Source organism: Triticum dicoccoides, chromosome 5B, assembly GCF_002162155.2.
Source record: "Triticum dicoccoides isolate Atlit2015 ecotype Zavitan chromosome 5B, WEW_v2.0, whole genome shotgun sequence".
Classification (NCBI taxonomy): Eukaryota; Viridiplantae; Streptophyta; class Magnoliopsida; order Poales; family Poaceae; genus Triticum; species Triticum dicoccoides.
Genome location: NC_041389.1, coordinates 374,924,727 through 374,940,380, shown reverse-complemented (window position 1 = coordinate 374,940,380; position 15,654 = coordinate 374,924,727). Strand labels below are relative to the sequence as shown.

The 15,654-nt window shown below is 48.6% G+C and overlaps 2 protein-coding genes across 5 annotated transcripts in view; both read left to right on the top strand.

The window, feature by feature from the left end:
- The window catches only part of LOC119309247, a 22,253-nt gene extending 12,039 nt beyond the window's left edge, over positions 1 to 10,214 (top strand). For 3 of the 4 annotated variants that reach the window (XM_037585279.1, XM_037585278.1, XM_037585281.1), the window contains exons 13-15: positions 8,768 to 9,015; positions 9,132 to 9,320; positions 9,839 to 10,214. The gene's annotated coding sequence lies outside the window, so the exon portion shown is untranslated. The remainder of the gene's footprint in view (positions 1 to 8,767; positions 9,016 to 9,131; positions 9,321 to 9,838) is intronic. The other variant, XM_037585280.1, reaches the window with a different exon arrangement.
- A 2,400-nt stretch (positions 10,215 to 12,614) lies between these two features.
- LOC119309544 lies at positions 12,615 to 13,883 on the top strand. Its single transcript, XM_037585526.1, has 2 exons — positions 12,615 to 12,780; positions 12,886 to 13,883. The coding sequence occupies exons 1-2, from the start codon at positions 12,615 to 12,617 to the stop codon at positions 13,881 to 13,883; spliced, it is 1,164 nt and encodes a 387-aa protein (XP_037441423.1).
- Positions 13,884 to 15,654: the final 1,771 nt, after the last annotated feature.

The window sequence follows — 15,654 nt, the reverse complement described above, 5'->3', positions numbered from 1 at the left end:
GCTGGATCGAGCCAGTGCGAGCCCGATCCTGATCTGGATCGGGGTCTACTGTAGCAGTGAAAAAAAAAACAAAAAATTCAGAGAGCTCCTCATGTCTTCTTCGGGCTATGTCGCCGTTCCTCGGTGCTCGGTGATCTTCGATGGCACCAACTATGTCGAGTTTGCGGGGTTTATGCGTATCCATATGCGTGGTCTCCTTCTGTGGGGTGTTCTCTCTGGCGAGGTCCCCTGTCCGCCTTGTCCTGTTGCTCCTGTGGCTCCTACCCCGCCAGCACCGCCGATTCTTGCTGCTGACGCTTCTCAGGCCGATCGAGATGCCGCCAAGGCTCTCGATGATGCTGCAGTTGATGCTTATGATCAGCAGATGTCAGCTTATTCGGATGCCCTTTCTGCCTATCGTGATGATCAGTCTGCTTACACTCAGTGGTGCAATGATGATGCTCGTGCTGCTGCTGTTCTTACTGCGAGTGTCCTCCCTCAGTTCGCCTCGGAGTTCATGGGACTTGGCACAGTTGCAACGATGTGGTCTTATCTCTGTCAGCGCTATCAGCCCTCTGGTGATGCTCTCTACCTATCTGTGGTGCGTCAGAAGCATGCACTCCAGCAAGGTGATTCCTTTGTTGATGAGTTCTATTCACAGTGCTCTGCCATCTGGCGTCAGCTTGACTCTCTTCGGACCGTCGTTTGTGGAACTTGCCGTTGCTGTCAGACTACACGGTCCGATTTGGAGTTTCAGCGGGTTCACGAGTTCTTATCTCGTCTCCGCTCTGAGTTCGAGCCTCGCCGTGCTCACTTGCTTGCTCGTGGTCGTGTTCCTATCTCGGAGGTACTTGCTGAGCTTCGTGCTAAAGAGACCCGCCTTCGCTCTGCTGGGTTACTTGTGGTTCCATCAGTGTTGGCCGCCCGAGCTCCTATGCCACCTGCTCGCCTCACCGCTCCACCGCTCCTGCCTACTCCTTTAGGGGGGTGGGTCGCCCTTCTTCTGCTGAGAGGGGCCGGTCGCGCCGTGACACCTTCTGTGGCTACTGCTCTCGGCCAGGTCATCCCGAGTCTGATTGCCGTGAGAAGAAGCGAGACCAGAGGCGCTCCTCTTCCAGTGGGACACCTGGATCCTCCTCGACCCCGTCACTCACTAACCAGGACATTATGAGGCTCAAGCGTCTCTTGGCTTCCTCAGGCTCTTCGTCGACCGGTTCCGCTGCTGCTGTGACTGCAGCCACTTCTTCACCACCGCAGGCATCTACACAGTCAGGTACATCTTCGTGGGTTCTGGATTCTGGAGCCTCCTTTCATATGTCTTTTGATTCTTCCGTGTTGTTTTCTCTCCGACCTCTTGATTCGCCTGTTAATGTTCTTCTGATGGCACACCTCTTCCTGTTGCTAGTCGTGGTCTTCTTTCCACTCCATCTTTTTCTGTTCCTAGTGTTTCACATGTTCCTCGCCTCACCATGAATCTTTTTTCCGCTGCCCAACTTACTGATTCTGGTTGTCGTGTCATTCTTGATACCGACTCTTGCTCCATTCAGGATCATCGCACCAAGGCTTTGGTTGGTGCTGGCCCCCGGCGCCGTGAGTCCGAGGGCCTTTGGGAGGTGCACTGGCTTTGTGTTCCTTCCGCTGCCACCACTTCTGCCAGCTCCCATGCTCTTGTTGCCTCTTCGTTTGCGTCCTTCCAGCAGTGGCATCATCGCCTTGGTCACTTATGTGGCTCTCGCTTGTCTTCTTTAGTTCGTCAGGGCCTCTTAGGGTCTGTATCTGGAGATGTTTCTTTACATTGTAATGGCTGCAGACTTGGCAAACAGACCCAGTTACCTTATCCTACCAGTGAGTCGGTATCTCAACGTCCTTTTGACTTAGTTCATTCTGATGTATGGGGTCCTGCCCCCTTTGATTCGAAAGGTGCTCACTGCTACTATATCTTGTTTATTGATGATTTCTCTCGCTACACTTGGCTCTACTTCATGAAATCTCGTAGCGAGGTTCTCTCTATATACAAACGTTTTGCTGCCATGGTTCACATCCAGTTTTCCACGCCCATTCGTACTTTTCGTGCTGACTCCGCTGGTGAGTTTATCTCCCAGCTATTGCGTGGTTTTCTCGCAGAACAGGGTACTCTTGCCCAGTTCTCATGCCCTGGTGCTCATGCTCAGAATGGCGTTGCCGAACGTAAGCATCGTCATCTGCTTGAGACGGCTCGTGCGCTGATGATTGCCGCTTCTCTTCAACCCCACTTTTGGGCTGAGGCTGTTTCTGCATCCACCTATCTCATCAACATTCAGCCATCGACTACTCTGTAGGGTGGTATTCCTATGAAGTGTCTCACTGGTCGATCTCCTGACTACTCAGCTCTTCGTATGTTTGGATGTGTGTGATATGTCCTTGCCCCGCGAGAACGCACCAAACTGACTGCTCAGTCGGTTGAGTGCGTTTTCCTTGGCTACAGTGATGAGCACAAGGGCTATCGCTGTTGGGACCCTGTTGGTCGCCGCTTGCGCATCTCGCGTGATGTGACCTTTGACGAGTCTCGCTCTTACTACCCATGTCCTTCCTCGAGCTTCTGTGTGGACGATCTTTTTTTTCTCCTTCTTCTCGATACACCCTGCTATGTGCCCCATGTTTCACCCCCTCCTCCTGCACCTCTCCTTCCTTCTCCTTCACCACCGACCCCATCTTCCCCCTCCTCCTCCACCTCTCCACCATCATCTCCAGTTCGTCGCCCTCTATCACCGTTTCCTCTCCACTAGACTCGTCGTCCTCGTCCTGAGGATGCTTCCCCTGACGTGTCTGACGCGCCTTCTGTTAGATGTGTATAGCCCTTTTCGGTTTATCGCCATTGTATAAGGGGTCTCTTGCACTTTACCCTACACATGTATATGTATTGGCCTTTGGCCCTCTTGTGAAAGTAGTTGCTCACTTATCCAACATGGTATCAGATGCTAGGTTAGCCCCGCTCTCTTGCACGACGCAACTCCGTGCACTCCCCTCCTAGCTTCCCTCGAATCCTGCCGTTCCAGCCCATTCCGTTGCTGGCTGGCCGGATCTGGCACTTGTCAGTCGTTTGTGGAACTTGCCGTTGCTGTCAGACTACACGGTCCGACTTGGAGTTTCAGCGGGTTCACGAGTTCTTATCTCGTCTCCGCTCTGAGTTCGAGCCTCGTCGTGCTCACCTGCTTGCTCGTGGTCGTGTTCCTATCTCGGAGGTGCTTGCTGAGCTTCGTGCTAAAGAGACCCGCCTTCGCTCTGCTGGTTTCCTTGGGGTTCCATCAGTGTTGGCCGCCCGAGCTCCTACGCCACCTGCTCGCCTCACTGCTCCGCCGCTTCTGCCTACTCCTCCAAGAGGGGTGAGCCGTCCTCCTTATGCTGAGAAGGGCACGTCGCGCCGTGACACCGTCTGTGGTTATTGCTCTCGGCCAGGTCACCCAGAGTCTGACTGTTGCCAGAAGAAGCGAGACCAGACGCGCTCCACCTCAAGTGGGCCTCCTGTGTCTTCCTCGACTCCGTCACTCACTGACCAGGACATTGTTCACCTCAAGCGTCTTCTGGCTTCCTCAGGCTCCTCGTCGACTGGCTCTGCTGCTGCTGTGACTGCCCCTTCCTCCTCACCATCACAGGCATCTACACAGTCAGGTACATCTTCGTGGGTTCTGGATTCTGGAGCCTCCTTTCATGTCTTCTGATTCTTCCGTCTTGTCTTCTCTTCGGCCTCTTGATTCGCCTGTTAATGTTCTTACTGCCGATGGCACACCTCTTCCTGTTGCTAGTTGTGGTATTCTTTCCACTCCTTTTTCTGTTCCGAGTGTTTCACATGTTCCTCGCCTTACCATGAATCTTTTTTCCGCTGCCCAACTTACTGATTCTGGTTGTCGTGTCATTCTTGATACCGACTCTTGCTCCATTCAGGATCGTCGCACCAAGGCTTTGGTTGGTGCTGGCCCCCGGCGCCGTGAGTCAGAGGGCCTTTGGGAGGTTGACTGGCTTTGTGTTCCTTCCGCTGCCACCACTTCTGCCAGCTTCATGCTCTTGCTGCATCTTCGTCCGCGTCCTTCCAGAAGTGGCATCATCGACTTGGTCACATCTTTGGCTCTCGCTTGTCTTCCTTAGTTCGTCAGGGTCTCTTAGGGTCTGTATCTGGAGATGTCTCCTTACATTGTAATGGTTGCAGACTTGGCAAACAGACTCAGTTACCTTATGCTACTAGTGAGTCTGTATCTCAGCGTCCTTTTGACTTAGTTTATTCTGATGTCTGGGATCCTGCTCCCTTTGATTCGAAAGGTGGACATCGCTACTATGTTTTGTTTATTGATGATTTCTCTCGCTACACTTGGCTCTACCTCATGAAATCTCGTAGCGAGGTTCTCCCTATATACAAATGTTTTGCTGCCATGGTTCACACCCAGTTTGCCACACCCATTCATACTTTTCGTGCTGACTCCGCTGGAGAGTATATCTCTCAGCTGTTGCGTGGTTTCCTCGCGGAACAGGGTACTCTTGCCCAGTTCTCTTGTCCTGGTGCTCATGCTCAGAATGGCGTTGCCGAGCGAAAGCATCGTCATTTGCTTGAGACGGCTCGTGCACTGATGATTGCTGCTTCCCTTCCACCCATTTTTGGGCTGAGACTGTTTCCGCATCCACCTATCTCATCAACATTCAGCCATCGACTGCTCTGCAGGGTGGCATTCCTATGGAGTTTCACTGGTCGCTCTCCTGACTACTCAGCTCTTCGTATGTTTGGATGCGTCTGCTATGTTCTTCTTGCCCCCCGGAAACGCACCAAACTGACTGCTCAGTCGGTTGAGTGTGTTTTCCTTGGCTACCGTGATGAGCACAAGGGCTATCGATGTTGGGATCCAGTGGGTCGTCGCTTGCGCATCTCGCGTGATGTGACTTTTGACGAGTCTCGTTCTTACTATCCCCGTTCTTCTTCCTCGAGTTTCTCTGTGGACGACCTTTCTTTCCTTCTCCTTCCCGATACACCCTGTTATGTGCCTCATGTGTCACCTCTTCCTCCGGCACCTCTCATTCCTTCTCATTCACCACCGACCCCGTCTTCTCCATCCTCCTCCACCTCTCCCCCATCCTCTCCAGTCCGTTGGCCTCTCTCCCTGTTTCCTCTCCACTATACTCGTCGATCTCGTACTGAGGATGTCTCCTCTGATGAGCCTTCCACCTCTGGTGCACCTCCTCTCACGCCTCCCCCGGTTCACAACCTCCGTGCTCGGCCTCGCCCCCCGCCTGATTGCTACTCCCCTGATCGGTACGGTCTCTCTGTTATGACTGAGCCCACTTCCTATCGCACTGCCATGACTCAGCCTGAATGGCAACTTGCGATGGCCGAAGAGCTTGCTGCCCTTGAGCACTCTGGCACATGGGATCTGGTTCCCCTCCCTTCCGGTGTCCGTCCCATCACCTGCAAGTGGGTCTACAAGCTTAAGACTCGCTCTGATGGTTCTCTTGAGCGCTACAAAGCTCGTCTTGTGGCCCGTGGTTTTCAGCAGGAGCAGGGGCGCGATTATGATGAGACATTTGCTCCTGTGGCCCACATGACCATTGTCCGCACTCTTCTTGCCGTGGCTTCTGTCCGTCAGTGGTCTATCTCTCAACTTGATGTTCAGAACGCTTTTCTCAATGGTGAGTTGCGTGAGGAGGTTTATATGCAGCCACCACCGGGGTACCATGCTCCTGATGGTATGGTGTGTAGACTTCGCCGCTCCCTATATGGTCTCAAACAGGCCCCTCGCGCCTGGTTTGAGCGCTTCGCCTCTGTGGTGATCGCCGCTGGTTTCTTGCCCAGTGATCATGATCCCGCGTTGTTTGTTAACACGTCTCCTCGTGGTCGGACTCTTCTTCTTCTCTACGTTGATGACATGATCATCACTGGTGATGACTCTGATTATATTGCCTTTGTTAAGGCTCGCCTTCGCGACCAGTTTCTCATGACTGATCTTGGTCCACTTCGCTATTTTCTTGGGATTGAGATCTCCTCGACCTCTGATGGCTTCTACATCCCAAGAAAAATATATTCAGGATCTCCTTGCTCGCGCTGCTCTCGGTGATGAGCGCACCGTTGTGACTCCTATGGAGCTCAACGTTCAGCTTCGTGCCTCTGATGGTGACCCTCTCCCTAATCCCACTCGCTATCGTCACCTTGTTGGCAGTCTTGTCTATCTTGCTGTTACGCGTCCTGACATCTCCTATCCCGTCCACATTCTGAGTCAGTTCGTTTCAGCCCCCACCTCTGTCCACTATAGTCATCTCCGTGTTCTACGATATCTTCGTGGCACGATCTCTCAGCGCCTTTTCTTTCCCCGCTCCAGCTCTCTTGAGCTCCAGGCCTACTCTGATGCTACCTGGGCTAGTGATCCCTCTGATCGACGCTCGCTGTCTGCTTATTGTGTCTTTCTTGGTGGCTCTCTTATTGCCTGGAAGACCAAGAAACAGACTGCCAGTTTCTCGCTCGAGTACAGAGGCTGAGTTGCGAGCCATGGCTATGCTGACGGCTGAGGTGATCTGGTTACGGTGGCTACTTGAGGATTTTGATGTGTCTGCTACTACCTCGACTTCCTTATTGTCAGACAGTACTGGCGCTATCAGTATTGCGCGTGACCCGGTGAAGCATGAGCTCACCAAGCACATCGGTGTGGATGCCCACTTTGTGCGTGCTGCTGTGCAGGATCAGACTCTCGCTCTTCACTATGTGCCCTCTGAGTTACAGTTGGCGGACTTCTTCATGAAGGCTTAGACTCGCGTGCAGCATAGTTTTCTTCTCTCCAAACTCAGTGTTGTTGATCCACCATGAGTTTGAGAGGGGGTGTTAGATGTGTATAGCCCTTTTCGGTTTATCCCCATTGTATAAGGGGTCTCTTGCACTTTACCCTACACATGTATATGTATTGGCCTTTGGCCCTCTTGTGAAAGTAGTTGCTCACTTATCCAACACCTTCCACCTCTGGTGCACCTCTGTTCACGCCTACCCCGGTTCACAACCTCCGTGCTTGGCCTCGCCCTCCGCCTGATCGCTACTCTCCTGATCGGTACGGTCTCTCCGTTCTTGCTGAGCCCACCTCCTATCAGACTGACATGACTCAGGCTGAATGGCAACTTGCGATGGCCGAAGAGCTTGCGGCTCTTGAGTGCTCTGGCACTTGGGATCTGGTTTCCCTCCCTTCTGGCGTTCGTCCCATCACCTGCAAGTGGGTCTACAAGGTCAAGACTCGCTTCGATGGTTCACTTGAGCGTTACAAAGTGCGTCTTGTGGCTCGTGGTTTCCAGCAGGAGCAGGGACGTGATTATGATGAGACATTCACTCCTGTGGCCCACATGACCACTGTCCGCACTCTCCTTGCTGTAGCTTCTGTTCGTCATTGGTCTATCTCTCAACTTGATGTTCAGAACGCTTTTCTCAATGGCGAGTTACGTGAGGAGGTTTATATGCAGCCACCACCGGGGTACTATGCTCCTGATGGCATGGTCTGTAGACTTTGTCGCTCTCTCTATGGTCTCAAACGGCCCCTCGTGCCTGGTTTGAGCGCTTTGCCTCTGTGGTGACTGCCGCTGGTTTCTTGTCCAGTGATCATGATCCCGCGTTGTTTGTCCACACGTCTCCTCGTGGTCGGACTCTTCTCCTTCTCTATGTTGATGACATGATCATCACTGGTGACGACTCTGAGTACATTGCCTTTGTTAAGGCTCGCCTTCAAGACCAATTCCTCATGACTGACCTTGGTCCTCTTCCATATTTTCTTGGGATTGAGATCTCCTCGACCTCTGATGGCTTCTACATCTCCCAAGAAAAATATATTCAGGATCTTGCTCGCGCTGCTCTTGGTGATGAGCGCACCGTTGTGACTCCTATGGAGCTCAACGTTCAGCTTCGTGCCTTTGATGGTGACCCTCTTCCTAATCCCACTCGCTATCGTCACCTTGTTGGCAGCCTTGTCTATCTTGCTGTCACGCGTCCTGACATCTCCTATCCTGTCCACATCCTGAGTCAGTTCGTTTGAGCCCCCACCTTTGTCCACTATAGTCACCTCCTTCGTGTTCTACGATATCTTCGTGGCACGATCTCTCAGCGCCTTTTCTTTCCCCGCTCCAGCGCTCTTGAGCTCCAGGCCTACTCTAATGCTACCTGGGCTAGTGATCCCTCTGATCGACGCTCGCTGTCTGCTTACTGTGTTTTTCTTGGAGGCTCTCTTATTGCCTGGAAGACAAAGAAACAGACTGCAGTTTCTCGCTCGAGTACAGAGGCTGAGTTGCGAGCCATGGCTATGTTGACGGCTGAGGTGATCTGGTTACGGTGGTTACTTGAGGATTTTGGTGTGTCTGCTACTACCTCAACTCCCCTCCTGTCCAACAGTACCGGTGCTATCAGTATTGCGCGTGACCCAGTGAAGCATGAGCTCACCAAGCACATCGGTGTGGATGCCCACTTTGTGCGTGCTGCTGTGCAGGATCAGACTCTCGCTCTTCACTATGTGCCCTCTGAGTTACAGTTGGCTGACTTCTTCATGAAGGCACAGACTCGAGCGCAGCATGGCTTTTTCCTCTCCAAACTCAGTGTTGTTGATCCACCATGAGTTTGAGGGGGGGTGTTAGATGTGTATAGTTTATTGTGTACATCCCCATTGTATAAGGGGCTTTTCTGCACTTTACCACATCTGTATATGTACTGGCCTTTGGCCCTCAGTAAAGCTTAGTTGCTCAATCCTAACAGCTTCTTCACCAAAATCTGACCATTGTATTCTCTTTACATATTGTCTTCTTTGAATAGGCCGATATTTTTTCTTGTGGGATCATATATTTTGAGATGTGCACCTTGTATCCACGGAAAAGAAAAGCGGAGGAGTTCAGTAGGTGTGTCAGAAGAGTGATAGCGTCATGGGCGCCGTGGCTTAAGTTTGATCTTGATGCTGCCCTTGAAAAACTGAACTTCTAGATGGATTTATTGGGGATTTTGTTCTCTTGAAGATGATGCTCCACCCTGATGATGCAAAGAGACCTTCTGCTACACAGATATTGGTGCGTTATCTTGAGCTAAATCTATTAAAGTTATTTTTTTCGAATGAGTCCTTGTATTATTTACTCGTGCGATATTGTAGCATTTTGTTTTGTAACTGTTTGTTCACTTTTTGCAGGATGTATTGTCAGGTACTCCCTCCGTCCGAAAATAGTTGTCATCAAAATGGATAAAAGGGTTGTATCTAGAACTAAAATGCGTCTAGATACATCACCTTTTGTTCATCTTGATGACAAGTATTTCCGGACGGAGGGAGTACTAATACAGCAGAGTCTTTGGAAAGGAATTGATTCGTCTCTGTTTTTAGGTAATTTTCTGTCCAGCATTTTTAGTTGTCCACAATTCAGTTTCCCCACATGTTTGGGACCACTCCTGCCTTTGTAGTTGATATCCCACAATTCATTTGCCTTTAGTGTGCGTTGGCAGTAGCCTACAAGGAATATGGGTCAATTGTTGTTGGACCATGTAATGGCTAGATCAAAGTGTGTTACTGTTGCTTCGCTATTTCGATTTTTCTTGTGATTATGATAGGAATAGCCGTTAGCATGATTACTTGGATTTGAAATGGAAAAGGCAGATGCACTCTGCTAAGATGAACATAATGTTCCATGTAGTAACTCTGCTATAGTACCATAACATAGTGTAAAATTTAATCGTCGTTGGATCTTACCATTCGCTGTAAATTCCATCCACCCCGTTATAAGTTAGTTCAATCAAATCATGTGTTGGTCTCTTTCCTGATTAATCGTTCATGCATACAAAATATTCCTTGCATCTTCTGAATATGTCGAGCACATGCTAATTATTCTTCCTCCTTACTTCCAGGGCAGTCTAGATAGCAGCAGGAGTTTCACAATGCACGGGATGACAACTACAGACATGGCAAGAGTTTTAGAACAAATTTGGTGCAGACAAACCTGCAAGGAAATGTCAGTTAGTGTCCGATGAAACGAAGCATCTACTCCCTCCGTTCCCAAATATAAGTCTTTTTAGAGATTCCAACAAATGACTACATACAGAGTAAAATGAATGAATCTACATTCTAAAATATGTCTACATACATCTATATGTTGTAGTCCATTTGAAATGTCTAAAAAGACTTACATTTAGGAACGGAGGGAGTACTTCGCAAGTTTTCTACTATCTGCACAAGTGGGAACTTTGCAGATGCTTTCCATTCTGCAACTTGTGGTTTTCTGCCTTTTTTCTTGTTATATACTCCCTCTGTAAACTAATATAAGAGTGTTTAGATCACTACTTTAGTATTCTAAATGCTCTTATATTAGTTTACGGAGGGAGTACTGTACAAGCATACGGGTGAACAGCAGGGTTTGTTTACATAGTTGGCATGAAGAAAGTGAATATATATTCAAAAATTGACAGGAGCGGACGAGCTCGCATGGTCTTGGAATCACCAGGCGCTCGTTCCCATAGGGATATGGGCTGCGTCGGGTATTTGTTGAGTGGTGCCAACGTCGGTTGGATCTGCTTTGTTAAGTGGTGCCTCGGGTGTTCACTCCCCTTTGCAAGGCATTCAGAATTTGCTTCCAGCTCTGAACAATGTCAACTCGTTCCAACGCCGGGTACAGTTACACCAGCCGAGATGTCTGACAGCATTAAAATGGATTAAAAAAGACAACTCAAGGGAACGTATAAAAGATGAAGCCTGGCCCCACTGCCTTAATAAATACTCGGTACATCCTAAAATAAGTGACTCCACTTTAGTTCTTTCCATTCTCTTGTACTCCCTCCGTTCGGGTTTAGATGTCGCGGCTGCTGTACATTATGCATTTTGCAAACATGTCCTTATACTTTTGAATCATTTGAAAAACGCCCCCATCTCCTTCCTCACTTCTCCACCGTCGCTCGCGCGTCGCCGGCTTTGGCCACCATCCCCCGTCTTCCTCCCCCGTTCTCCTCAGCACCCAGAGAGAGTCTCCGCGCGTCGCAGGACCCAAGCTGCCTGTGCAGGAGACGACCTGCGTCGTCGCGGAGGAGACGCGCAGGACCTCCACGAAGGTGCCTTGCGCCGCCGCCCAGCTGCGCAGCCGCCATGGGTGTGCCCTCGCCTACCTGAGCAGCGGGATTGCTCCTAAAGTTCTTCCTCTTTGTCACCTCCCTCTGAATCGTGCTAAGAAGCAGTAAATCGACGACTAGGTCCTCGATTTGGTCCGCCTTGGCCGCCGTCGCCGCGGACAATTTTGGACGCCGTCGCGGCGCTGGGTCTTCGTCGCCGCTCTGGCCCAGGGTCTTCATCGCCGCGTTGGCCCTGCTCAACCTCTCCTCCAAGCCCAGGGTCTTCCTCTCCGTGCTGGCCCTCCTCCGAAGGTCGTGCCTGCCCTCGTCTTTGTTGCTGCTGGTATTCCCCGCCCCCGCCTCTGTTGCTGCTGCTGCTGCTGAATTAAAAAGAACTTGATTGTAAAGCTGAATACTGAATTACTCAGATCATGAGTTCTTAATTGCTGGATTGCTTAATACTTGAAAGATCAGGGCACTGAGTGAGTGATTCTAGTTTCTTGAACGCGTCGGGCTGGCTCAGGGCATTGTCTAGCAGAGCCTTCTTACTGTTGCTGATCACCTCCCTTGATTGTCCCCGGTTCCCGGTTCTTGAGCTGCTTCCCAGAACCAGTATCATTTTCTGCAAACAAGAAGCGGGGTTTAGTCTGAGTTGTGGAGGTAATTGTGGAAACAGGGAAAAAAAATATCACTCTCTGAAGTTGTAAAATCTGTCAATCAAATTCACTGTTTGGAGCTGCAGATTGATCTCTTCTTTTACAACGGCCTTAGACCAATAGGTTCCCTGGTTTCTACTTTTTGTTGCAATTTGGTCTCTGTATCATCATTCTGGCAAGCACACAGTACGTATGTTCCTTTTTGCTATTTGCAGAGGATACCAACCAAAGTACGGTACAAATTCAGAAGTGCATTCCTTTGGGTATTAATATTACACGGAATACTGATGGTACACATGATCCTTCAATCTGAAGGTAGCACTAGAGAGAAACAAGATAGATACACACATGCTTAGGATTCGCAGCCGGCGGATGAGGGCAGACGATCTTGACATCCTTCCTCATCTTCCTCTTGAGCCACCGGCAGAGCTCGGCCGGGTCCACCTTGATGTTTATGAATACTGAATACTTGATGTTCTGTACTGAATACTGAATTAAAGAGAACTTAATTGCTGCTGGTATTAAACAGAACTTGAATACCAAATGAAGCTGGATTAAACAGAACTTGAATAGAGCTTGAGCATTTGCATTATGCATTTTGCAAACATGTCCTGAATGCAAAATAAGTGGTACATGTCCTGAATGCCAAATGTCATTCCACTGTTCCACTTATCTAGGAATTGTAAAAGAAACAAAGCTTTTAACAGCTGCTCTTTGTTTACTCTCAAGTCTGAACAAAAGACAGCATGGTGTAGGCTCAAGCAAGCAGCCCATCACTACCTACTTGTTCTGCAATAACCAATGAAGCAAATAACCAATGAAGCAATAACCATCAGTCTAGCAAACAATTCTTGTGGAGAGAACTATTTTCAGGTGCCTCTTTGATTTAGCTGATTTAACTTGACCAGAATGTTCTTTCTTATTGGAACATGAACAGTTACCTGAGCAAGTGCTCCACCGCCGCAATGATGTTTGGGATTGATCTTAACATGAGTCCTCCACAAGATGATGCCTCAGAACCTGCAGATCAACAGGAAGAACAGAACAGTCAACAACAATACAACAATGAGGAACCAGTCAATAATGAAGCAACATGTACAGTACTACCTCCAAAACTTTTGCATTTGCATTTCATTTTCATGATCTACTCCTATTATTTGCAATAGCTACATGACTTATCTTTTGCTCCTTATTTGACAGGGGAAGAAGCAAGTGGTGTAGAGGAACCAATTCATGAAGAAGCAAGTGGTGCAGAGGAAGCAATTCATGAGGAAGCAAGTGCTGTACAGAAACCAATTCATGAGGAACTCACAAATGAGGAGAGATATGGTATTTTTTTTGCACTCATGGTGATCAACACCCAAAATGGACAAGTTCTGAAAAAAGACAAGCAGGTCATTGCTAGCCTACTCGATACAACCATAAGAACTGTTGAGAGAATATGGGAAAGAGCTCTTAAACAAATTGAAAAAGGGGAGAAAGTTGATGTCTCAAATCAAAAGCCAGGTAGAGTTGGCCGCAAGCGGAAAGATTTGGATCTGTCGAGGGTGGTGACAATCCCATTGAACAGAAGGAGAACATTGCGAGGTCTATCAAAGGCATTGGGTGTAAGCTGCACGACCTTACACTCAAGGTTCGAGTGGGGTCATTTGAGGCGTCACAGTAATAAGTTGAGGCCCCACTTAAACCTGTCCAACATTGTAAAGAGATTGAAATGGTGCTTGGCTATGTGTGAAGATTATTGGTCTGCGACACGGGAATTAGACAACATAGCCTACATGGATGAAAAGTGGTTCAACATGACTGGGGAGGTGAACAACTACTATTTGCTTCCCGAAGAACCCGACCCCTTGCGCACCTTGCATCATAAGGATAGCATCGCCAAGGTGATGTTTCTCGCAGCCGTGGCTAAACCAAGATACGGCAAAGGTGGTGAGGTCACTTTTGATGGAAAGCTCGGCATTTGGGCTTTTGTCACAGAGTCTCCTGCTCAAAGAACCAGTGAAAACAGAGATAAAGGGACGCTCGAGCTCAAATCATTGAAAGTCACACGAGATGTAATGAGGTATTACATGTGTGAGAAACTTATTCCTGCGATCCAAGAGCACTGGCCAGACGAAGATGAAGGACAGACAATCTATATCCAACAAGATAATGCCACGCCACATATTCTTCCCGATGACTCGGTTTTCCGATAAGTCATAGAACAGACTGATTTGGATATTAAGTTGCTTCAACAGCCTCCAAACAGTCCCGACATGAACATTCTTGATCTCTGCATATTCAGGTCTCTCCAGTCCCACACTGATAGCAGAGCACCTCAAAGCATCAGGGAACTGATAGAAGGTGTGGAGGAGGAATATCGAAACTACCCGGTTGATAAGCTAGCTAGAAGCTTCGTGACGCTGCAGTCATGCATCCGAGAAGTAATGAGAAATAAGGGAGCGATAAACTACTCGATTCCTCACATGAACAAGGAACGCCGGCAGGCAGAAGGACGACTTCCTATAGCTCTATCTATCGACCGTGAGCTAGTTGAACAGACCATAACCTTTATAAAAGAGGCAGAAGCAATCTTAGCAGCAGAAAAAGAGCAGAAGCAGCAGGAAAAGAGCAGCAAGAAAAGAGCCGCAGCAGCCTTGAAGAAGCAGAAACACCCTTCGAGTACCAGCAGCCTCCAAGCAGCAGGAAAAGAGAACCTGGAGCCTTCAAGCAGCAGAAACACCCTTCGAGTACCAACAGTCTCCAAGAAGCAGGAAAAGAGCAGCAACAACCTTCAAGCAGCAGGAAAAGAGCACGAGCAGCCTCCGAGCAGCAGGAAAAGAGCAGCCACCTCCTTCAAGCGGCAGAAACACCCTTCGAGTACCAGTAGCCTCCAAGCAGCAGGAAAAGAGAACCAGGAGCCTTCAAGTAGCAATAAAAGAGCACCAGCAGCCTCCAAGCAGCAGGAAAAGAGCAGCTCTTCTTTACTTGGGGTCAGCTAGTGCTACAATCAACTGACAATCGATTCATCTATTCTCTACTGTTGGTTATATTGTGTATTCTGAAGGTACTCCCCATGTTGTCACTCAAATCACCAGTATTATCCCCATTTGAGATGCTCAGGACTCGATTGGGGAATTAAGCAAGGGTAGTCAGATGATTACTGGATTACATGGTGCATATACTCCTGGAGTAGATTCAGCAAAGTGTTTTTAAAATCTACTCAAGTTTCTCAACTTACCGGATATAGTCAAGTATCTCAACTTACTGGATCACATCTGACTAATTATATCTACTCCAAACAGAGAGCTTGACTAATTATATCTGACTAATTATAGTTAATCTAATCTTTGTTACATTGATGTACTGTAGTGTGACGCCCGGATAATTAGACTACAGTAATCCCAAGCTAATGATGCCACATCACCTCCTTTACTGTGATTAAACTCACGTTGATTCGAACCCGATTCAAATTCAAATTTAAAACATAGGCAAACAACAAAAGTTTCCAAACTTTAAAACTAAAATGTTCGGAGTGAACTAAATAATGCAGCGGTAATTATGGTGGAGAAACCAAACTTTGATAAAGTGTTTAAAGGCTCTAGGATAATTAAAACAGTAGTTAAAACAGTTAAATACATGCCTATTGAATTTTATAAAATATTAAACTATTTTATTTTCGGTTGAGAATTAAGGTGGCAGTAGTATATTTATAAATACAAATTTAGGTGCTAGTGTTTTTATAAAACTGTAATAAAAGGGAACTTAAAATAAAACAGAAAGTAAAAAAAAAAGAAAAGAAAAGGCAAAGCAAAAACAAAAGAAAGAAGGAGACCCCTTGCTGGGCCGTGGCCCAGCTGGCCATCGGGCCCCCAGCCGGCCCAGGCGCCCCCCTCTGCATAACCCCCTCCCACCGAACCCTAACCCTATCCACTCGCCCCACCCCGCTCGCCCCCCTCCCTCCCCCCGATTTGGATCGGGAGAAAA